We start from the raw sequence: 24,340 nt of genomic DNA, 5'->3' as shown, positions 1-24,340 counted from the left end.
CCAAAATTATTATTATGTAAAACATAATTTTTATACATTTATGAAATAGAATCATAAAGATATGCTTTAAATATTCAAAATTCAGTATAAAATTTCCAAAAAAAAACCTTTTGAGAAATCTTGCAATCAATAAATTACTCTTATCTTTTTTTTATAAATGTACCATACTTGGTTTAAAATGATACAGCCACTAAGTAATGAAATCTATTTTTTTAACAATAAAAAAAAAAAAAATTTCTAATATTGCCTACAAAAATGACATCAAGGTTAATTAATATCTTTCTAGTCTTATTTAGATAAAAGGCACATACATATTGATTTCATTATAATACCTAGACATATTGTATAGTGAAAAATAAAATTACTTTGAATTCGAATCACTCAACTACAAACAATATTTTGACTGTGAGAATTTCATAATTTGAAAAAGAAAAGTTTAAATTAATATTAATACAAATGTAAAATCTGATTTAAAAAAAGGTTGATTTAAAAATTCTTAAAGTTTATCGGTAAATTTTCATTTTCAAAACTAAGGGATTGTCTGATAGTAAATACCAAGTATGTCTGACAATGTCATTACCGAGAAAAAGATAATGTATGTATTGCGTTTTGTTTTTATGTTAATAATAAGCCATTTGTTTTCTGCCTACCCCTGTAGTAAAACAGTGTGATGGTAGAAGTAGTAGTGAAATGACAAGGAATTAATAGTAATTGGAGAGTATAAACATGTAACAGTAAACTAGAATATAAAGAGAGTGGAGTACACGTAACATAATCACTCGGACCGAAATAATAATACAAGGCATATTGGTTATCACTTTAACTTAATTCTATATTAATTCTTTATATATTTACATATAAATTATATTAATGAATAATAAGCGATTTGCTTAAATAGGTATTTACATAGAACACAGTAATTTGATAATACAAAGTTCACAGTAAAATTACAAAATAAATGTGTCAAAGAATGGAAGTCATTTTTGGTTCCTATAATCCGCTCATACCAACTACAAAATATCTAATTATTTTAGATAGATCATCATAGATGAATAGGTTTTGTGGGAAGCCTCACATTTACAGGGCCTGAGACCTGTCATTGGCTAGTTTAAGTTATCACATTACACAGTGTAACATGGATAATTATTGGGCTTTAAGTCCTGTAAATGGCCAGACCTCTATATTCTCTTTGCCAAAACTTATTCATCTCCGAGTATCTACCATATCTCGATAACAATCCCTCTTTGTGTAAAAGTTATTTACAAACTATATTGAGTGAATAAACACACATTGAGACAGAGTTTGAGATTAAACTAAAAAGTAAAACTAAGCGAATGCGGCAGTCAATATGAAGACTCTTAGTAATTAGAATCAAATTGTGATTTTTGCATGGAACAAGAAAATAAAGCCCAAACTATACATACAACATTGACATTTTCTTTAAAAAAGCATTTTTTTATTGCAGGCAGTAACAATTTTTAAAATGGTTTATGTATTTATATATGTATCCACCTCCGTAGTGTGCTAATGGGCAGCACAATAAGCTACCGTACTGGAGGTCCCGAGTTTAATCTCTAGGGGGGGATCAAATAAATATAAGTGATTTTTTCACTCTAATATTTATTTAATAATACCCTAGACTGGTACCTGAAACGGAGGGCTGATCATCTTTTCTTCATGTAGATTTATATTATCCACTGACACTTCGTGATGGAATTGCATTTTTAATTTATTATTAGATTAAAACCAATATTTTTAGCTTTTCCACTTTTTTATTTGACCAGCGACCGGGTTTCGTCGTTACCGACATCATCAGACTGGTGAGAGGCTTTACAAATTTGTATGTTATATATAAAAGAAGGCAGGAGTTGATAACCATGATTTGATATAATTTTATGAGAAATTAATTTAATTTTAGTGAATTTAAGTATTGTATGATATTTTAAATATTTTTTTATAAAGGTTTTTTGTATTGAAAGCACGATTTTATATAAAGTTAAAATAGATTTGTATTTTTTGTAAATGAATTTAAATTATGTAACGAGGTATCAGGAAATGCTGGTTGACGGCTCCTTCCACTAAGCTGTGGTTGTCCGGGGGGAGTCCGAAGTTCTCTGAAATGTAAATTTCCCGGCAGTCATTTCTTATCGACAAGACATTAAGGCATCTATTGTATTGTATTGTATTGTAAAAGAAACATCTATTGTATTGTAAAAGAAACAATAGATGCCTTAATGTCTTGTCGATAAGAAATGACTGCCGGGAAATTTACATTTCAGAGAACTTCGGACTCCCCCCGGACAACCACAGCTTAGTGGAAGGAGCCGTCAACCAGCATTTCCTGATACCTCGTTACATAATTTAAATTCATTTACAAAAAATACAAATCTATTTTAACTTTATATAAAATCGTGCTTTCAATACAAAAAACCTTTATAAAAAAATATTTAAAATATCATACAATACTTAAATTCACTAAAATTAAATTAATTTCTCATAAAATTATATCAAATCATGGTTATCAACTCCTGCCTTCTTTTATATATAACATACAAATTTGTAAAGCCTCTCACCAGTCTGATGATGTCGGTAACGACGAAACCCGGTCGCTGGTCAAATAAAAAAGTGGAAAAGCTAAAAATATTGGTTTTAATCTAATAATAAATTTTCTTCATGTGTTAACGATCAAGTTAACACTGCGTTTATATGATTGCCCTATGCACCATCGGGTGCGGATAAGGGTTTTTATAAATATATATATTTATACAAAGTTACTCGGATAAAAAATTTAACTCTATATTGCATTTGACACAAAAAATGAAAGTGCACCGTCGAACATAAAGATTATGAAAATATATTCTTTACAATATAAAACTTTGTGAATAATAATAATTAATAATTAGATAATTTCTTACTAGCTAACTCTGTGAATATAAATCTAGACAGATGTTTGATACAAATTATAGTGCAAGAGGAAACAAACTAAACATAGCAATGACTAAAATATTAAATTTGGACAACGATCACACCTAAACAAAAATAATTTTAATAATGCGCAAAATTATTATACTCCACTGACAATAATCTATGAAAAATAGTTATTTATGCATATTAGGTTAGGTATTTTTAGGTTACACTGAAAGTGAAAGAATTTTTGAGAACAGGTTTTAACCCTTCCCTTACGGTGATAAAAACTTCCGCTTGCACCGGTGATATGTATTTTGTACACCATATGAAAATGCGATTTAAAAACAGGAAAAATGTAAATATTCCTAAGTGTTGCTTTTATTCAGCAAAGTTGAATTTGAAATGTAGCAATTTTGTAATGTAAGCTCTGGTAAATACCTAAAAAAATTTAAAAAATACATCGCAAGTAGCCACCGTAGCTAGCGTAATGACACGACTACCCTGAATGACGACTTGTTCGCAACTAAAATGAGATCGTCGGTAACAGTATGAAGTCGCGTACACAAAGTGCGGCACGCACGTATACTCTAAGAAATGTTTATGTATTGGTGATTCTATCCTGGTTTTTTTTAACAATTTATTTATTTCCATTGCTGCAAATAAATAAATGTAAATTATAATACTTTTATGTAACACATTAACTTATTACGGAGGAATACAAAAATTCTGAGCCCGTATCTATTATATTTTATATTGATATTCTCATTTTTGAAGTCAAGTTGTAGGAAATACATATCACCGGAAGGGGAAGGTTAAACAAATTTGAAGGAAAAAAAACTTGATCAAAATGACGACCAGAAAAAATATGTATACCTATAAAAAAAATGAGCGGTTGTTTGACTCACTCGACCGCGAAACCACAAGTCTCCTCGACGGCCTGGGTAAGCTTGTCGTAGAGTATCCTGTGCGTCGCGTACGGCGGCATGTCAATCCTGTTGAAGCAGGTGTGCGCCTTGGGCAGGCTGTTGGGCGGTGCCTCCACGCAGTGGATGGTGAACAAACGGGGGCCCGCAGCCCCCGTGGAGCCCTGCAGCGCCTTGAATCCCTGCAGCGGCACGCGGCTCGACCCGGTGACAAACTGCAGGAGGCGTGCGCGCATCTCCACCGAGTAGCTCTCCACGGCCTGCCAAGGAGAGAAACGATATAAAAGGGGTGGGATTGTTACTGTCCTAAAAGCTAACAGTGGTTTAAGACTGGGACAATTTGCCAAACTCAGTTGTAGGTTCCACTATGGACAACCAACCAAAACTACTTGGATGCTTTTCTGAAGGAAGAAGATCGCAGACAAAATATCTATGTATAAGATGTTACATGTAAGATTTTTTGAGAAGGGAATAATAAGTCTTGAGTATTTACTAAACTAATGACACTGTAACATTCACCATTCTGCCAATGACTGGGTGAGTTTTCATGTTTTTTTTATTATTTGTCTTTCACATTTTAGTATCTTTTAGTATCTATTTAGTTTTTTTATAATTTTCATATTTTTAAATGATTATTAAATCTTAAATATTTTTCTTCTACAAAAAACAATACACATAAAATTAGAATACAATAATAAAAAAAAATTAAAATAAATAATTTTAAACGAAAAAAGCTTTTGTCAGCAAAAACACAAATAATGTTCAAAATACTTTTTGAGTTGCAAATCCCAATTATTTATTGAATTTTCTTAAATTTCACGTAAAAAGGGTTTAAACCCTATGCGTAATTAGATTATATAAAATTCCATTGAATAAATTTTACGCTAGTACGTGACTTAATAGTGAAGATGCAGACCTGCCAGAACCACTGCACAACAGGCGTATCGGGAGTACAGTGCTTTAGCCGAGTATACTGCTTCCAGTCATTCACGTCTATAGAGGAAATACCACCGATTATGAGCTCCAACTCACGCTCATCAAACGGTCGAAGATACTGAGAAGGAATCAACTCGGAGAAACCTGAAAAACAAAATTTATTTCAATAATTTTGCTTTGAAATATCTTCTTGAATTTGAAAACATTCAGATACGGGGAGCATTTTTCTGTGCATTACAATATGAAAGCATATATCAAAAGGCCCTCGAATGTTCTACGATAAGATAAATATTAACAATAATTTTTTCTGTGCTTTTCATAAATTAAAATTCTTTGAAAATCTTTGAAATTTTTTAATCGGCCAATCAAAACGCAGGCACGGTGCACAGAACGTACTGTTACCTCAGTTTCGTACTGTTACTCACTAATCCTGTATTGTATTAGGGTTTTGTGTTGAAAATAATTTTTATCATAAATTTATTTCGAATTTTAAATTCTATCAAACTTTTTAAAATGATCAAAATGATGTGTGGAGCAAAATAAGAATGTTACATTGTATTGTAGTAATTTGGTGTAGTATTAATCTGGACAAACCTTTCTGAAGAGCTAAGAATTGCTGTTCAATGCCTCGCATGAACCTGTAGTTGACGTAAAGTTTAACATATTCCCTCTTGTTATCTTCAGTAACAGGAATGCTTCCTCCTCCTGGTTTCAGCTCGTGGACTTTCAGCTCCCCGAAACTACTGAATTCCACTTGGAAAGTAGTGTCTATTACACCAGCTATCTTGTTTTCTCTGAAATAACAATGCATTTGTCATTTGGGTTTTTTCATTCAGTCCCTTAACCGATTCGCTACCACGAGCGCGTTAACGCGCCCTCCAATTCCGTGCTCGCCAGGCCGCCCATACAAAATGAGCTCTCCTTTGAGCTTGTCGCTAGCCAATATCAAATCCGATTGGAATATTTTTTTATTAGAATATATAGACATCTATGTATTAGTAAGATCAAGAAATACTAAAATATTACAATTTACTGACATTATCAAAGTTACAGTCATCTTTATAAAAGCTTTCATTGATAGTCTCTGATACAGGGTTACTGACTAGTTTATTTAAAATGACTATATTTTCGTGCAACATTAACATTAAATCCTTTTCTAATTCTTTTCTAATCTAAGTAAACATAAATAAATAAACATATTTTATAAACACAGTTATATTCCGCTATATTTATAAGTAAATGTGTTTTCTGTATCAAGCTGTGACAACCCTGAATATTCAAACTGTGTTTTTCTGAGTAAACGGCAGCTCAAACACCATTCGGTGTATATATTTGGTAAGTTTTCATAATATCCTTTACATCTGTATAAAAAAATATACTTTCATTAGGTTTTATTTTTGTTGGTCTGCTGCCTGAAAGGGTTTAAAAAATATAAAATAGGGGTTCCACTGTAATATTAAATTAATAGTATAATGGTCTTACAGCATCCAGGTGAGGCTTCTGTGCAACTCGGGATCCACGCCCTCGATGTCCCCGAGGGTGACGGGCTTGCCCAGCAGCTGGCGGTAGAAGGGCGTGGTGAAGCCCCCCTCCAGGTGGTGCCCGTGGAAGGTGGCGATGCCGAGCACGCGCCCCGCAAAGTGGAAGTACGACAGGTGGTCTGGATTCACGCCTGCAACAGATGGACACAATTAACACGATTGTCATTATGTAAATGAAAACAAAAAACATAGCAAACAAACCCTCTTTACCCGCATTTAAGTAAGGTGCATTTGAGTATAGAATGAATTATTGAACAACTTCTAGGATGCAAGGTTGAATTTCCTAATCCAACGCCAAAAAAAGGTTAAAAAAATTCAACTGGCCATCCTCAATCGAAATATACAAAAGGGGTAATTAATTGCCATGAATTCATATATTTGATGGTGTCGACCTTTTTGATTTTACCATTCAGTTTTGTCAAGAGCTTACATACATCAATTGAATGAAATTCCTATATTGTGACTGGGTCTATATTTCATATTTTTTGACCGGGTGATAACAATCATAACAATCAATGATTGAATGTAAATTGCAGATATAAAAAGAAATCTCATTACCAGAGTCTGGGTTGATCTGCAACGTGTAGTGGCTGCCGCTGCTGTACTGGAACAAGCCGTAGTGCGGGTTGAGCATCTCCCGAGAGAGCAGCAACAACCACTCGCGCGCCACGCCCCCGTAGTCTAGCCCCTCTTCGCCTTTGAACTTCACCATGAGCCGCTTGCGCAGTTCCTTGGCCCGCATCTTCATCAGCAGCCGGTACGACTCCTCGAATATCTCCTCTCGGGAAACCTAGAAACAGGCAAACACCAAACAGCACTTGTCAGTAATAGAACAACTAAATTCATGGCGAGATTTATGATGTTTCCTGATCAATCACTGCTCCGAGTTCCTCCTCGATTCATACTACAAGTCATATCTAAGCAAAACAACAAGATCGAGGTCAAACTTCTATCACATGTACGCAGAAGTATCAACTATAAGTGTGCAAGTCGTGAGACATTGCAATAATATATTATTAATTAAGATAGTAGAAATTATAGCAATAGCTAAGTCCACTGACAGGGGTTACATACCCACACTCATGCAGGAGACAACAATGCAGATGAGTCTGACTATGCGTGACTATTAAGGAATAAAATGAAATTACCTCCAGTTTACAGTGCCCGCTTTGCGGCTGCATAGCCAAGAGTTCATTCCTCAGCACCTTCATCTTAGCAGCCAGGTCTCTCCTGTACTTGGGGAGGAGGTCGCTACTGTCCTGCAGGTTAGGGGGCAAGTCACCGTGGGGGGGTTCCGCAACAGAGTTGGCCGACGCTCCACCGCTGGCCGCCGCCGCCACATTGGGCACCACCCTGGCCTGCGCACTGCCTTCGTTACTCCTGGCCGTCTGGGTGGTAGAACCCGATGAAGAGGGAGTGGTATGAGCCGCCGTGGAAGAACTCGCCGTGGTCATGGTGGAGGTCGCATTGGCGGTCGTGACAGCGGCGGTGACGGGCCGAGACGGAGTACTGGCAGAAGGCCCCGTCCTCCCTTGTTTGGTTATGAGCGTGTTCAGTATTTGCGAGTTGAGTCGGGGGTCAGTAAACTGCGTTGTGCGATTGTTGTGGTCCACAAAGTACACCTGTAAAATGGAACAAATGTTAGATCGTGGAGCTGATTTAATAATCGAAATGCTTTCATAGTTATTATAATTGCCCTTGTCTAATGTATAAACACATTGTATTATTTGAAAGCAAGATAAATAGCGCACTTACCCTTCCCGAGGCAGTTTGGCGCATCTCCCAGCCGGGGGGCAAGGGGCCCAGAGTGTCGGCGGCGAGGGCGGCGGGACTGAAGTCGCGCGGGATGCGTGGGTCGTGCCACGTGGACACGCCTGACTTTATGTGGTAGAAGTACACCTGCCCCTGCTGCGTTGTGCGTACCTCTAGAAAATTAAATTACCATGAACTTCAGAGCATCTTAGAGCTTAGGTCCAAACCTTTTCTGGACTACTGCCCCTACACAAAAAAAAAATCAAATCTACATTCCTATAATAGCTATTGGACATTTTGCCAAAAAATGTTTACTCATTCACTTTACGGTACCGTACATTTACACATTTAGTTAATGCGTATTTGAAACTAATGAAAAAAGGCAGATTAAAAAAAATCCCTCTGCACTCGTGTCTAAGTAAGATGCTTCCGAATATTGAATTGAACTATCTAACATATTTGTGCCTGTAAGATGGAGTTTGAAGCATAACTCAAATAAACATTAAAAGTTGCTTAGTATCAGTAAAAAGGGGTGAACAAAAAAAAATTTAAGTAAATTAATCCACCGATTAATTTGCTTCCGAAACAATTTGAACTTCATAAAAGTGAACTTGGAATCTTATAGACAGTCATATGTGCATACGCAGAAAATAAAATGAAGAAGTTACATTTGTTGGGTAATCTGGACCAGATGTGAGACATACCGTATCCGGGAGGAAGGTCCTGGGCTCCCGGGGTGGCAGGCGCCGCCTGGCCGCGCCTCCTGTCGGGCCAGGGGCCCCCCGGGGTGGCGGGGTGCGAGGAGCGGCGCTGCTGGGCCTCCGCCCGCACGGGGGACGTGAGCACCAGTGATGGAGGGCGGCTGCAATTGAACACCATTATATATTACTTACCTACTAAAAGATAGTAGCAGATTCCAAAAGTGTTTTTTTAAAGCCTGCGGACCGCTGGCAACGGGATTCGATAATTATATACATATAGTTAAGACCCTGGAAGAGATTGGTACATAATGTTCATATAATAACATTAAATATATAATTTCTTCTTTTCTGACTTTGAAATGAGGCCGGGGAAGAAGGTAAAAATGCCTTTCCCGTCCTTATGCATCAACTGACCGAATGGATAGAAATACCTTTCCCGTCCAAATAGGGTAACCATTACTTTTTTATATGCAATATTGACTGCTGAATTTCAAAATGACGTGTAAGGCTGATATAATATTTTGATATCAAGCGGTTGATGTGTTTTTGACCACTTTCCGATAATACTCAGTGGAACATAGGGTTGCTTGATCGCTCCGAAGGGAAACCGAGGAGATGGCACGGGAAAGGGCAGTAAAGAGGAATAGATATGTAGTGTGAAAGTATGCAGTTTCAATATCCTTGGACTCCACTTGGCCCTTGCGCTCAAAATCAACTTAAGAGTTGGAAATAAAAACTGAGTCCACAACGTTAACCACGGGACCACAAACTAACTCTAGGAATCCCGATCAAGAAATAACCATAATTAAGAAAACTTCATTATAGTTGCTCTGAAACCCAGAGATTGTTTAGCATCAATAGAAATGCCAGTAATTGAAAAAGGATGATAACGAGCCTATTAATTTTAGATTAAGTTGCATATTAACTGCACTGCAGAAGAAACATTCACAAAAACTCAAATAATTCTTAGAATAATGATCAGCAACTGATTGATGCTGCTCGTGTAAAGCCGGTTTCAAAATGGTATTTTTTTCTAAACACTTCTCAACTATTGGTGATGCAAAGGTCACTCATACGAGTAACATATTGCTCACTCCTTTCAAGAACGTCATAAATCAAAAATCGTCAATTTTGAGTTGTGCATGTTTTCGTAATGCCCAGAAAATGTACTATATCCCGGCAAAAGCGGCATATTTTTAACTTAATATTTACCCGCTACAGGGCAGAAAGTGTTTTTTTGCATTTTGAAGAAAAGGTATCGTTTAATTATTTTTTTAAATATACTAAATATTTTTCAAATTGAAAAAAAACCTTCGGGTTTTACCTAAAAAGATCTGTTGCACAGTAAAAAGTTCAATAAGTGGCTTGATATGTATTTTTAATACATTGTGTTTTATTTTTAAACCTTAAAAACGTTCTCCTGAAAAATCAAGTTTTTTGATTTATGACGTTCTTGAAAGGAGTGAGCGATATCTCCTTTTACCTGAATGGTAGACTTTATTTTTATAAAAATAAAAATTGTGTTGCAAAACAATTAAATACAAAGTAATTATCAAAGATAATATTACCTAGATGGTTGAGCTGGAGTGATTTGCGTGTCAACCACCAAATGTTCGGGCCTCTGCAGACTGGGGAGAGAGACAGGACCGCTGTTCACTTTGTTGGTCTTCCACACGTCGTCTGGGGGCACTCTGTCAGCCAGGGTGGGAACCGAGTTAGCGGGTTGGGCGGGAGCAGGGTGGCCGTTCTGTATAATGAGGGAGTTCCTCGGGGACTTGGTGTTGAGGCCCACTTTAGGTACGGCGCTCATAATCTCCGTATGCAGGGAATTTTTAGGACTAGTCGGACTGATGGTCGTGGAACTGCTGGCGCTGGATGTGGGTATTTGGGTCGCATCATCGGCAATCTGGCCATTAGAAAACCTGTTGTTAGTTTCCTTGGCAGTCTTCTCGGCCGCTTTTAACTCGATGGCAGTTTTCTTTTCCAAGTAATTTTGGATGGTATTTAGTTTGTGGATGCTCTGGCTGATGGGCGATGCGGCTACTTCCGCCGGGAGGGATACGTTAAGGTCGGTTGGCTCGGTGGCCGGGGGGGCTATGGACAAGGCGGTGTCCGGAGAAGGGTTGGCGTTGCTGTGGCTGCGGCGGTGAACCGCAGCGGCAGCGGGTGGCGCAGGGGAGGCGAGGGCGGGCGAGGAAGGCGAGGTGGGGAGGGACGCCCCCTGGGAGCTGCTGCGAGCGTGTCGCGGTGTCACGGGAGAAGTCTCCGTCTCTTCCGCAGGTCGGGTCGGACGATTCCACTGAGTTGTACGCGTCACGTGGTTCACAAAATATGTCCTGAAAAATATTATTTTAACTAATGGATGGTTTAACCATGGGGAACAAGTGTATGAGGAGAGAATGATTTAAAGCATTTAGATAGCATAGCAAGAACAACCCATACTTGGCATAACCAAAATGATCTCATAAAAATCTAGTTGTGTCAACAACACTGGAGGTAACTTCTATATAAGGAAGAGCATTGATACATCTAAGATAAGATTTAGATAATAGATAAACAAGTTAAATCTATCTTTCTAGTCCAATTTTTTCTGTAGTTAAAAAACATCTCCATATATCATATTCTAAAGACATCTTTAGATCACCAGGTTGATACGGCATTTATATTGAATATTTTTCTTTACATAGACAAATGAATTCCACATAGAAAAATATGGGTACTGAAATTCCGCATACCTGCCATCAGAGGTGGTTCTCTCTTCCCAGCCGGCAGGCAGGGTGGGGGGGCGTAAGTCTCCGGCGGGACCCACTACGGCCAGTGGAGAGCGCCCGCAGGAGCCCCCATCCCTGGACAGCAGGGACACGATGATCTCCCCCCGCACCGCCTCCGTGTCGCCAGCACTCGCCTTGCACAGCTCTAGACATTGGTCTAGAATCAACAAAAAAGGATAATTTTAAATATATATTCTGATATATCAAAATCAGACACACTCAGAAAGAAAGAAGGAGGGAAAAACAAATTTTTATTTATATGCGGTTGTACTCACATAACAATAAATTGGAATTATGAATTATGTTAATAATTATGTAAATCACTAAATAAATACTATCTGAAATTTTGGTAATTTTTAAAATGCAGAAATGGTAATAAGGAGTAACTCATCAAGAGTAACTGTAAGATGAATCCCTAAAATGTAGATTTTGCTGATTTTGATGTCAGGACGCATACATATGCATATAATATCTTTTATGTTAATTAAATTATCATTTGTTTTTAATATTGAAAGCATTAACTTTGTGGATCATATTGATATATTATTTTGAGAAATAAAAAGACTTTGTGTTTTGATCCACTCACATTTTTATTAACCAACTAGTTTCGGCAACAACCTGTTGCCCTCTTCAGGGTTTAATTTATGACTTGATACTAGTTGGTTAATAAAAATGTGAGTGGATCAAAACACAAAGTCTTTTTATTTCTCAAAATAATAAAATAAATTATCAGTTTCCTATCCTCAATCTTAATTTAAAAAAATATTTATACAATGCCTCAATTGTTTAACTGTTTTATCTTTAAAAAATGACAGCATAATTCTTCGTATTAATGTGAAATATAGTAAATTCACATTACTTGATTGTAAGACAAAGTATTTTAAAGATACATTCAACTAAATGTTTAAAATATAATACACTATCCCATTCATGTGCTTTCAGAATGATGACATCAGAGTGATCGCGCAGGAAATACGTACACAGACGGTAGTGTACACAATTCAGACTAGCCAGGAAGTCATGATAAAGCAGCCAGTATCGAGTGTGGCCTAGATAATGATAAGGCAAACTTACATCCTGTGTCTTTGAGCCTTTGTACAGTAGCCGCCGGTATCCTGACGCAGCCCAGAAATCCGGACCCTTGCCGCTTGTGAATCTTCCTGTGATTCCATATACTGAAAACATGCACAAAACTAAATAAAGTTATATTCATTTTTATAATTAAACCAGACATGTATGTCAATCAAGCAGACAATTCAAACAGTGAGATGAATGAAATAAGACAATTAAAGAATATTAAATGATTTAGGATTCTTGATTTTTATTTCAATGACAGCTCTATTACCATGTAAACCTTTTAACTGTTAGGTAAGCATTCATGGTGGTGCACGCCACACCCCATTTTAAGCAGAAAAAAATTGTCATCTAATATATCATAACTATGCCAAGAGATGTCTCAGCACATTCTCTGAATGTGTCCATTCTGGAAGACTTGGATATTGAAGTTAGACTGTGCACCATTTGTTCTTGGTGAATCCTCCAATATTTCGGACATGTCATTCACCCTACTATGATGGATGTCAATCTAGAGAAATTCTTAACAATTGAGAAAGTGGAGGAGAAAAGAAGCAGCAGAAGAAGAACACCAATATGCTAGAGAGACATAGCGGAGCTAACCGAAGCCTCGCTTTATTCCCTATCCACACGGCTCAGGACGGGGAAGGGTGAAGAGAATTGACAAACCTGGATTTGCTGGAAGGTCACAATTCTAAGTCATAAAGAAAACGACCAATAAGAAAAAAGACATTTGCAGTATGATATAATTAATTCAATTAAGCAATATGTTAGTCACTTATTACTTTAAGACTAATAGGAATTATCACTAATTGTACTATTATACAGGAAAAAAACCTTAAACTACCTTCGTTTACATATTGTATTACCATAACAGTTTATTTTACACAAACCATTGATAATATAACCAAATTTACTTGTATTTGTAACAAATTAACCCTTTTCCATTCCCTAAAGCACAGTATGAGCATTTAATATGTATTTGGGAGAGTCACGCAAAGAACTCTATAGTTACCATTGTGAATGGAAACCAAAAAAATACTTGAATATTATCATCAGTATTGTAACTTACTTATGCAGGGGCACGCTGGTGTAACCTGCAGATTTGCCTTAGCTTTCGCTACCCTTGTAGACGGTAGCAGTTGTGAACAACCCTGTAGATAATACCTAATAGTCCTAACAGGAACTTTCGGACCGTGGTCCACTAGCTACCAGACGGAAGTGAATAGATTTTTTTAATAATTTTATTTGAAGCAATAACTTTGTGATTTTCCATTTTATAATTTAAATATAACTTAGCTTTAAAATCACTATAAATAATTTGTTATAACTTAATTATAATGTCTACCGGTTTCAAAGCTAACCGCTTCCTTTAAAAGAAGCGGCAATAATAAAATATTTATGGTGATTTTAATACAAAGGATTTTTAGAAAGTTTAACAAAATTATTGGAAGTGAATAGAATGGGAGCCCAAGATTAGAGCGCTGAACGGGTATGTCAACCTCAGTAGGTCTAATAACAGCTTTCCGACGCGGGGTCCGAATAGCAATACAATGAGGCGAAAAGTCCAGACGGGAATCACCGCAGCGAGGCAGGTGAAACAGAAGTAGGTAGAGCGAAACGCAGAGAAGAGAATTCATCTACAACTGTTTATTTCCACAATCTGTGCCCCTTTTATATCGTTGTGGCGGCGTGCCCCATGGAATGGCCTCTCGACAGAGCAAGACTGCTCAGTTTCATGGTGAGAACCTTTCTTAAGTCCGCTTTTATGGGGTGTGCAACATGGGTTTTTTTTTCATGTAACACGGTGGAACGGCGTTCAAGCACCTTTTTTCGCTGTTTTTTTTTTTTAATTTTCAAAATCAATTAGACGAAACAATGTTTGTGCTTACATAATTATAATCTATATTTTTATAATTTGTTAAAATGATAAAATGTGGTACTGTAATGAATATGTATTTAGTGTTTGTACGGGAGTTAAGTAATCTATAAATCCCTTACATTCTTGGGAAAACTGTTTTGTATTTAACACGAAAATTCCAATATGTCGCCATAGATAAACATAACACATAACGGTGGAAATAATTACAAATATGTAAATAATTTAATATTGACATACAATGTCAATGAATTTTTTTTTGTAAGGTGTAAACAAAGATGTTGAATTAATTAAAAGGCACTAAGTGACTACTACGCTTCTACATTACATTAAAAGAATCCTCAAGTATGGTGTTGATGTTATTGATATAAAGACATAATATGGAGCACATACCACATACCCAAATGTGTTAAGTAACACACCTCATAGCTAGTTAATGACATCATGCATACAAATGGACTAAAACATATTGATATAAGATTCATTAAAGTAATATAAGACAAGAGATTGACTAACCTTATTGTAACTCCGTCACCTTTGCCCAAATATAAATCATAATAAGAGTTCCATTTTGGGTCTATGGATGCTTTGACAGTATCGGTCGAATGAACTTGACCGCTTCCGTCTACCGATATCTTGGCAAAAGGGTCAGGCAAACCTGTAAAACAAATCAAATCGTCAATATCGAACGTCGCCAGTTCAATAAAAAATATTACAAATTGACAAAACTATGCCAAAATTTTGCATTGACAGCTTACGATATTCACGACAAAAATCTTTAAAAATACTTACGAAATAAATCTTTTCGTACTAGATTTCGGGCGCACAATACTGAAACGAAACAAACAATACTGAATTACTATATCAATGAGTATAAATATAACAAGAATCGAACAAAATTATATTTTAAGGCCATATTGGTTCAGCATGAGGAACACCAAAAATTCACATATTTACAGTTATTTAAAGTAGTCTTGCGAAACAATATTAAGCGTACTTACTAGTGAGTCTAATTTTTTGCGCCCCGTATTTACGGGTCGATGGAGTATTGGACATTTTATATCAGTCTTTTTATTTGTCAACATACTATGTCACTCGCACCGCCGATGACCGCCATCTTGTAAATTACAAACATCAAAAATTACGAGCGGCTCGCGACAAATTAAGTCTGACATTCCAGAATTACAGGCTGGCAATACTGCTTAAAAAAGTACTTGCAAGAAAAAAACTTTTTTTCTCGCTTTTATTTTATTATTTATTATCAATAATCCCAAAAGCTTTCACCGGATATTTACACTAGCAGGTAATAATCGGGAGTCTGTAATCGGCACGTAACTATATGTTGGGTACAAACATATCTGTCGTGTTTGTCTAGTCCTATGAAAAAAAAATTACATTTCAGTATTATCAATCATCATTTTGTCAAAATTAAAGGATTTGGACTTACGAAGTATCCCAGTAAAAAAAACAAACGATGATGATGAGAATAAAAACAGTTCAAACCACTACCCTCAACATGAGTTACATTAGATCTTCATATGTTACAAGTGTGACATCCGTACACAACACGATGAGTCACAATAGGTGAGTAACATAATACATATGTACATTCAATATTCAGTCTTGTAACAGAGGTATTAGTTGTTCACATACACCTGGTTGTTAGGCTGGCAATAGTCTAATGCATAGGTCTCCAGAAACGGCTCGCGAGCCACATAACTAAGAACCAAATAGATAATAAACTTAGTAGAAGAAGATGAAAATTTACAATCATGTATTCAGTTCAAGAAGCTATTTACTAGAAATATTTTAGTTATCAAAAGCTATGCTTCCACACCATTCCAATTAATTTTTAAATAAAATAAATCTTAGCATAACAAAAAATCCATATTGATGTGTACATATCACATGACAATTTGGCCTTTCTCCCTTTAGAAAACTGCCAAACCCTGGTCTGACGGAACGACCCTAAATCCAAAATCCAGCTACTGTTTTGAATTTACATATTCTGTTAATGATCAAAAAGTGGTAGCAGAAGGAACAAATAAACAGTATTTTCAGAAAAGAATATGCAGTTATTGTACAAACAGGTTTGTAATCACAGCAAATTCTACAAAAGGTAAATATCTAGGTATGAAGAAATTTTTACTCAGTAAAAATTATGACTATCACACCCTTCTGAATTCAGTTCTATTTTTTTAACTCCATATCTTACGCTAGTTCCACGACCATGTGCTGCATACCTCTTTAAACATGCATTTTGATAGAAATGGAAATACTGCATAAAAAAATAATAAATAACCGAAATACATTTTCACACCGGTATTTTTTTACACCTGCAGACCACTGGCGACGGTATTTGATAATTATGCATATATGCTGTAGTTACTTCTAACCCTTACCTGCACCCAATGGTGAAAAGGGCACTGAATCGTATTAACGCGGTGTTATCTCGATTGTTACTTACATGAAGGATGATCACTCCTGGGCTTCAGGGAACCGTCCAGGGTAATAACAAATAATTAGAGTGTAAAATCACTAGTATTTCTTTTCACCCTCCCCTGGGAATCGAACCCAGGACCTCCAGTACGGTAACTAAATACATAACCATTACACCACAGAGATGGACATGTAGTCAAGACCTTAACAAAGAGATTGGTATATAAAGACTGACCGGAGTCATTTCGTCATAATGTAACACGTTACGTTATGACGAAAAAGCGTTTCAAGTGCTCCATCCGAAGTCGGATGCTTGCTGTGAGCAACATTACGAAGAAATGCTCCGGTCAGTCCCCACCTTTAGATAATTTCTTCTTTTGAGATGAGGCCAGCGCAGAAGGTAAAAATACCCTTCCCGATCGACCACAACGGGTAGAAATACCTGCCCCCTCCAAAGTGTTAATTAATTAACACCCCACATAACATCAGTGAGTTTTAGAACTGGTTAAAATAATAATTTAAAAATGAAATAAAACACAATTTACAATAGTCTATTTTTTATTGACATCAATTTATCAAGACGTTATATAATGTAGTATTTAAAAAACACATGGAACGAATACTCGCATACTCCATTACAAGTAAGTATATTTCACAAACACACTAAATAATAAACAAACCCGAAAGTGTGCTCTGAAGCTATATACGTCTAACAATTACCTATAGGGAAATCTTGCATTCATACAATGTTAGTAAATTATATTATAACCAAAAAGAATAGAAATGCTCCGCCATTACACTACATTAACCTAAGTGGTACAGTCTCCTGCCCCACCCATTGTGTGCGGCCCGTCTCGAATCGGCTCTCCAGGGGCAGGAAGACTGTTACTTAAAATAATATAAAAAAATATCCATACAAGAATTTCAGTTCCGTTTTAAGAATTACATTCGGCACTACTACACATTTACTTTCTTGATGAAGCCATCGGAGTTACATGTTTGCGAAGTCATGTAAACAATAATTTAAAATTACGAACTAGCCACCACCCGCTTAAGCACGCTCGCCGCGGATTCGTCTGGCGAGCTGAATGTCTTTCGGCATGATGGTCACGCGCTTGGCGTGGATGGCGCACAAGTTGGTGTCTTCAAACAGCCCCACCAAGTATGCCTCGCTGGCTTCCTGCAAGGAGAACACACACATTAATTGCCATATACCAGCAGTTCACACCTTTTCTTCATCACTACAAGAGCAACTGTGACATTAAAATGATTAATTAATAGATTATTTTAGAATTTTAATTACTTTGCTCGAGTTTGGTTTCATAAAACTTTGAAAAAAGGCAAATGTGCAACAATTATAAAGAACATAATCTCTATTGCATATATAAATATGGAAGTTAAAAGAAATCCCCCCTGCATAGAATCTACCAGCACCAATATGATTGATTCAGAAATTGGAGATTTAAATATAATAATAATTATGCAACATTAACGGAAAAAATATATGGTAGTAATTAAGTACCTGGAGGGCACCAATGGCGGCCGACTGGAAACGAAGGTCGGTTTTGAAATCTTGGGCGATTTCCCTCACGAGGCGCTGGAAGGGCAGTTTGCGGATGAGCAACTCGGTGGACTTCTGGTAACGTCTGATCTCACGAAGAGCGACGGTACCGGGACGATAACGATGGGGCTTCTTCACTCCCCCGGTGCTGGGGGCCGACTTCCTCGCGGCCTTAGTGGCGAGTTGTTTGCGGGGAGCTTTCCCGCCAGTCGATTTACGAGCAGTTTGCTTAGTACGAGCCATTTCGAATCAGTTCTAGAAGAAAAACAACGGATTAGCTAAAGATATGAGGGAGAACAACGATCGTTTACCTTCCTAATCCAAATTGTGACGAAATCACAAAAACAATGCAAGAACCAACTAGTCAACTTTCACAAACATTCAAATATCGTCGGAAATCGGTTGTATTTCGTAAAATTTTAAGCATCAAACTTGAAACAGTCATTAATAGTACAACAATAACAATAATCATACAATAATAACACAAATTTACCTTCAAAACTTTTCAAACAATTACAGAGAACCACGGAAACACAATGATCATATGCTCAAGATGGCGCCGGATAGAGGGGAAAAGGAATATGGACGCTACTTTCAACACAGCCGATTGGCGCTTCGTCATCGCGAGAGAGGCTTGTCATTGGGGGAAGTAAAGCGCCGTTCTGATTGGCTCTGTAAGCGAGCTCTGTGATTGATCAACGATTAAATTAGACCATAAAGTTTTACAAAAAAAGGAAACAGACAATAATTTCTATCCGTATCCCGCCAAAAGTGTTTTCTACTACAATACTATATACTATGTACTACTACTACTACTAGCACGCCGTTTTCACTGGGGTAGGCAGAGAGGATAGAACGCCACACTCTTCTGTCCTGACATACACTCCTAGCTTTCATCAATCCATACATGCCCTCTGATTATGCAGACTTTTGACACCATCAGATTTTAGATTCTGATTGATCTCATCATACCAAGTCTTTTTCGGCCGTTCTCGTTCTGTTTTCCTAGTCAAATTCGCCACATTTATTATACTACATGTCCATACCACCTTAAAGAACTCTTCTTAATTATCCCTAGTTCAGGCTTACATTATTTTCTTATATCTTTGCTTTAAATTCCGTCATACAATGATTTTCCACACATTCGTCTGAGGGAGAGAGTTTCAACAGCGTTCATTCTGCTTTCATCCTTCCTTTGTAATTTCATAATCAGTGTAGGTACCAGCACTCCGTTGTGAACCACCAGTTTGGCTTCCATGGACATATTTTTATTTGCAATCACTCTGTTCAAAGCACCATCCATTCTGTTTCCTGCATTCACTCTTCCCGCAATATTTTTATTTATTTTAGTCATTCTACAATATATTTCAACTTTTATGTAATATAATATTAGGGGTACCTGAAAGAAAGTTTGTTTTTTGTTTAGTGCCTCCTGATTGGGTGACTTAATTCAGGAACATGTGTAGTTTCAGCCCCACAAAGCACACACATACACAGAAAGACACAAATACACAGAAAGAAATAAAAATTCAAGTTAATCAAATCGACAGCAAGTTAAAGGATCAGTCAGTTTGCCATTTTATACTTACTATTAGTCCTCTGTGGATTCTGGGAGTTCAAATTCTAAAGTATTTTTCACCATAAAAGCATCTTAAAACTGGAAATAATTTTTAATTAAGTTCAACTTATAAAAAAGTAAAGTTTATTATCTTTATAATCAATTGTAAATTGTAATAAAAAATTGTATCTAGTTGTAAAATCTTGTAACTAAGTTATAATGTTGAAAGCTTTTCAGTTAAGTGTGATGGTCACCACACTCGGCTAATGAAGTGAAGAACTATTAACCTTGTTTAAAAACAAGTATTTTAGATTCAAAATGCATTAAAATAGAGAAAAATGCTTTAGAAATAAACCTTTATTATTTTTTAAATGATATGGGCTAAACGAGGTCTTGGGTGATAAAAGTGGAGGTGATTTTTTTTATTTATTAAGGATAGAAATAACAAAACCATAATTAATTTGAAAATTGAAAATTTATTAAAACCTACCTACCTAATAATTTTTATGAATTCATATTACAATGTTGCCACTGTTATTCAGATTATTTGCATAGTTTAATATCATAATAAAATAGTGTTATCTATTTAGTAAAATAACCACATGATTTTATAAGTGCAAAAAATAAATAATGCAATTGATCCATAAGGATGGATCATGAACTTAACAAAAAGAGTTTACGTCAATTTGAAAAGAAATGCATAATAACCAGATTTAAAAAGGTCATACTTTAGCCACGACACTTAGGCCAACTACTTTATAATTAATATCTAAATTCTATATTTTAACGACAATAATTATTAGAAAATTTGTTGGTTCTACCTATCTAACTAAATATTCTGCTTAGTCATAATATATATATCTCGAAATGATTATGCATTATGATTCCAAATTATTCAATAATATCTGCCAATAGCTTCTACAGTATTTTGGAAACAATGCTGACAATGAATAATAACTGAAAAGTCGGCCTATTGCAAGAAACCCATCAGATAGCGCTAATTCTATAAATGCATTAAAGACAACATAATCATAAGGAAATGCTTTAGTTATGATTTAGTGAGTATATAAAAATACAAATATAGCTGTGATAGATATTTTGCACTAGATATAGTTAGTATCTAGGTGTTGTACAAAAAATGATAATACATTTTGTTCAGTCTTCAGTTATACTAGTATAGCGATTACCGACAGGAAATCTGGTAATACGAGGGATGAGCATCGATGCACTAATACTGGCCTACAACCACACTCCAAATATTATCCTGACTGTGTATGCGACATTACTCTCCAAATAATGAATAATTTAAGTGTTGTACAGATGTGTTCCGAAGAAATGAAACGTTTGGCTGTAGGAAATAGCTATACTAGTACACATAATAGAGAATGAAATATGACAAAGTATCTCTACAGAAGTTTAAAATAGAATTTTTCTCAGTGACCTTGCAACATCAAAACTCAACTACCACATATTAATATTTAGAATTACATCAATGCGGATGATACAAAAATACTTCTTATGTGATAAAGCCACTCCTTTAAATCTCTGTTCCAACGTTTATTAGTTAAATACTATATACGTAAATCTGTTTGTATATTGCTTATAAATTTGAGAAACTAAAAATAGAAATAGTTTAACAGTAAATAGAGTTGTTGCGAATGCTTAAGCAATCTAATGGGTAGGGAGATCCAACAACCATTACACTATGGTTTCTAGGTCAATTAGAAAATATTCATTTGAAAAAACTACTTATATCTAGGTTTGTAGAAGACTTAATTACTGAATAACTATTTATTATTCTTCACGAAAAAGGAAAGACATTATTAAGTGCTTGTTTGTAGAACAATCATATTGTTTCAACGCAAAATAAGTACGACAACTTGGTTAGATAAAAATATAAAATTTCATTGACAAAAGCAATAATCAGGGAAACAATCATCATTCATTTCAAGAAAATAAAATCACATACACAAAACAGATCATAAGCATCGAAATTAACATATAATGTGACTCTAATAATGCGATCTAACGCTCTTGTGGGGTTGTTTTAGAGTTGATTGCTTTCGATATGAATAAATCAGGACTCGGTGGCCTTCACTACATCATGTACATGTATGCTAAATGGAATGATACACTTCTATTAATCATAAATATACATTACATAACTTGGAATATGTATATGTAAGAAGACAATGACTCTAATATCCTTCGTATAAATGCAGTGCTAGTCTATTTTTCAGTTTGTTTTCAAAATAATTTTGAAATATATTTTTTAACAAAATATATCAAATAACGGCCTCCATGCGGCAAAAAAGATGAATTAATTTTTAATACAATATTAAATTGTGATTGTTTAAAAAAATAAAACAAAGAAAAGCAATTCGAATTTCTACAGTTAATGCATTGTATGTACTATGTTTAACGATATTTGTACATCAAAATTTAAAATAAATACTGACATTTTCAAAAACAAATTTAAGATGCATTTAAATTGGATAAGTAAATTGTGTATACGGTGAAAGCTTGTTAATTTGAAATTGACTCGAACAAAGTTTAAAAAACAAAACGATTTACAAATTTGAAAATCAAAAAACCAATTTTTATAAACTGATTTCTGAAGGTAATTTGTATTTTTTGTTTACAAAATAAAAAAGCAGTTTATAAAATAAGTGAAAAAAATAATTTGAAAAAACAAAAAAACAAATTTTTTTTTGTTGCTCTAATGATTTTATTTTAAAATTAAAGATGTTAATGGAAGCACAGAATGAAACTAAAATGTGTCATTCTAGGCGCAGTGACAAAAAATAAATAACAATTCAAAGTCATCAAAATAAATACTGGTAATATTGTCTTTAAAAAATCTAGTGAATTGTTTTCTGTTTCTGCTTTTATTTCTTATTTTTATCTATAGTTTTTGATGTGAAAAAATAAATTTAAACGTCTTGAAGAAATATCTATGAAAAATCAAAAGAGTTAAGGGAAAATTTGAGTTATGTATATTTTTAATTTTGGGTCTCTGAAACTAAAGGAGCATTAGCTAGTATGCAGCTAGCATTTCAAGCTATGACATAGAGAGTAGATCCCGGTTCCAAGTAGATGAGCCGAAGGACCGTGATTGGTCATTTGGTTATTATGAGCCAGCACACACAGAACCTCGGTTAAGGTTGGCGGTTAATTTTATAATTCATTTGTCAACAAATTTGTATTACTTATTTTTGTCATTATCATATTTCAAATTTAAGGCAAAAATATTGTTTCAAATTAGGAATCATCGTACTTTTTCAAGTTATTGTAACTTTTGTACAAAACCTATTTTGATGGTATTTATATATTCATGATATTTTTGAAATTATTGCGAATTTCCAAATGTTCAAATTAATGAGCTTTCATCGTATTACTATTATTTGAAGCTTGAATATGTTGGCTTTGATTCTCATTTGTAAAGGAAAAGTAACAATCTGAAAAATTCTCATCATTAAACTAAAATGCACTTCTTGAATAAATAAATAAAATACATTGTGACGAGACTGTCAAAACACAAATTTACACAAAAAAATTGTGGGTTGGTAACAAGCTTTAACTGTATATTTGAAAAAAAGGTCTTTCTGGATTCGATTCTACTCCGGGTTGTGTAGTGCGTAATGTGAATCATTACAAAAAATACTATCGATCAATAAAATATCCTGTCAAGACTTTTCAGAAAAATTAGATTTAATTTATTGCTTAAATTAAAAAAAAATATATTAATCTGCTGCTATTATTTTGGTTCGCAACTCCAGAATAAAGAAATGAACACTAAATGATATTTATAACTCTACAGATATAATTGGTCCTTAAACGACTATATTTGTTCCATATCAAAATATGTATCAAAATATACTCATTTTACATTTCATAAATCAATAATTAATACCAAACTATAAACTTATGTAGATTTATATAATATATTATAAAAGATATATTAAGAAAGATTCCATCTCTAACAAATTAATTTAATTTACAAAATTATCCAAAGATTGTATAATTTGACAAGTTGCAGATGTATATTTTTATGTATCGAGTAATAAAAAAATTCAATACATAGGTTTACTCCCACATCGAGATAATTTGATAAAAAGCTTCGAATTTTGTTGAATTCAATAAGAAAAATATATATTTGGGTTTATCGAAAAATTTCCCAACCGACAAGATTAAATATTATTTCCAAAACTTATTACATTAATTTGGAAAGTTTGATTTCAAGAGATTATTCCTAAAATTCTAGATAAATGCAGTCAACATCAAAAAGTGAGAAAATC

General features: G+C 35.0%; 2 protein-coding genes across 2 annotated transcripts; both read right to left on the bottom strand.

Annotated features, from left to right (window-relative positions):
- Window positions 1-3,672: 3,672 nt before the first annotated feature.
- Window positions 3,673-15,620, bottom strand: Smurf (SMAD specific E3 ubiquitin protein ligase). Its single transcript, XM_088272339.1, has 14 exons — window positions 15,486-15,620; window positions 15,277-15,315; window positions 15,001-15,142; window positions 12,606-12,706; window positions 11,496-11,688; window positions 10,329-11,096; window positions 8,764-8,921; window positions 8,063-8,232; window positions 7,456-7,929; window positions 6,866-7,097; window positions 6,249-6,438; window positions 5,361-5,560; window positions 4,747-4,910; window positions 3,673-4,090 (listed from the first exon to the last, which is right to left on the bottom strand). The coding sequence occupies exons 1-14, from the start codon at window positions 15,538-15,540 to the stop codon at window positions 3,809-3,811; spliced, it is 3,168 nt and encodes a 1,055-aa protein (XP_088128465.1). The 5' UTR covers window positions 15,541-15,620; the 3' UTR covers window positions 3,673-3,808.
- Window positions 15,621-17,463: 1,843 nt separating this feature from the next.
- LOC148301995 (histone H3.3A) lies at window positions 17,464-19,049 on the bottom strand. Its single transcript, XM_088272321.1, has 3 exons — window positions 18,978-19,049; window positions 18,446-18,739; window positions 17,464-18,103 (listed from the first exon to the last, which is right to left on the bottom strand). The coding sequence occupies exons 2-3, from the start codon at window positions 18,725-18,727 to the stop codon at window positions 17,975-17,977; spliced, it is 411 nt and encodes a 136-aa protein (XP_088128447.1). The 5' UTR covers window positions 18,728-18,739; window positions 18,978-19,049; the 3' UTR covers window positions 17,464-17,974.
- Window positions 19,050-24,340: the final 5,291 nt, after the last annotated feature.

This window comes from Brachycentrus maculatus, unplaced genomic scaffold (assembly GCF_059751285.1).
Source record: "Brachycentrus maculatus isolate JH-2025_06_01 unplaced genomic scaffold, ASM5975128v1 h1tg000494l, whole genome shotgun sequence".
NCBI lineage: Eukaryota > Metazoa > Arthropoda > Insecta > Trichoptera > Brachycentridae > Brachycentrus > Brachycentrus maculatus.
This window is presented reverse-complemented; position numbering and strand designations above follow the sequence as displayed.

Coding starts and splice junctions, on each gene's coding strand:
- Smurf (XM_088272339.1), bottom strand. CDS start 15,540: ATGTCCAATACTCCATCGACCCGTAAATACGGGGCGCAAAAAATTAGA. Junction 15,143..15,276: donor AGTACGAAAAGATTTATTTC/GTAAGTATTTTT, acceptor TTTGTTTTACAG/GTTTGCCTGACCCTTTTGCC. Junction 11,097..11,495: donor AGAACCACCTCTGATGGCAG/GTATGCGGAATT, acceptor AATATTTTTCAG/GACATATTTTGTGAACCACG.
- LOC148301995 (XM_088272321.1), bottom strand. CDS start 18,727: ATGGCTCGTACTAAGCAAACTGCTCGTAAATCGACTGGCGGGAAAGCT. Junction 18,104..18,445: donor CCGCCATTGGTGCCCTCCAG/GTACTTAATTAC, acceptor TTCTCCTTGCAG/GAAGCCAGCGAGGCATACTT.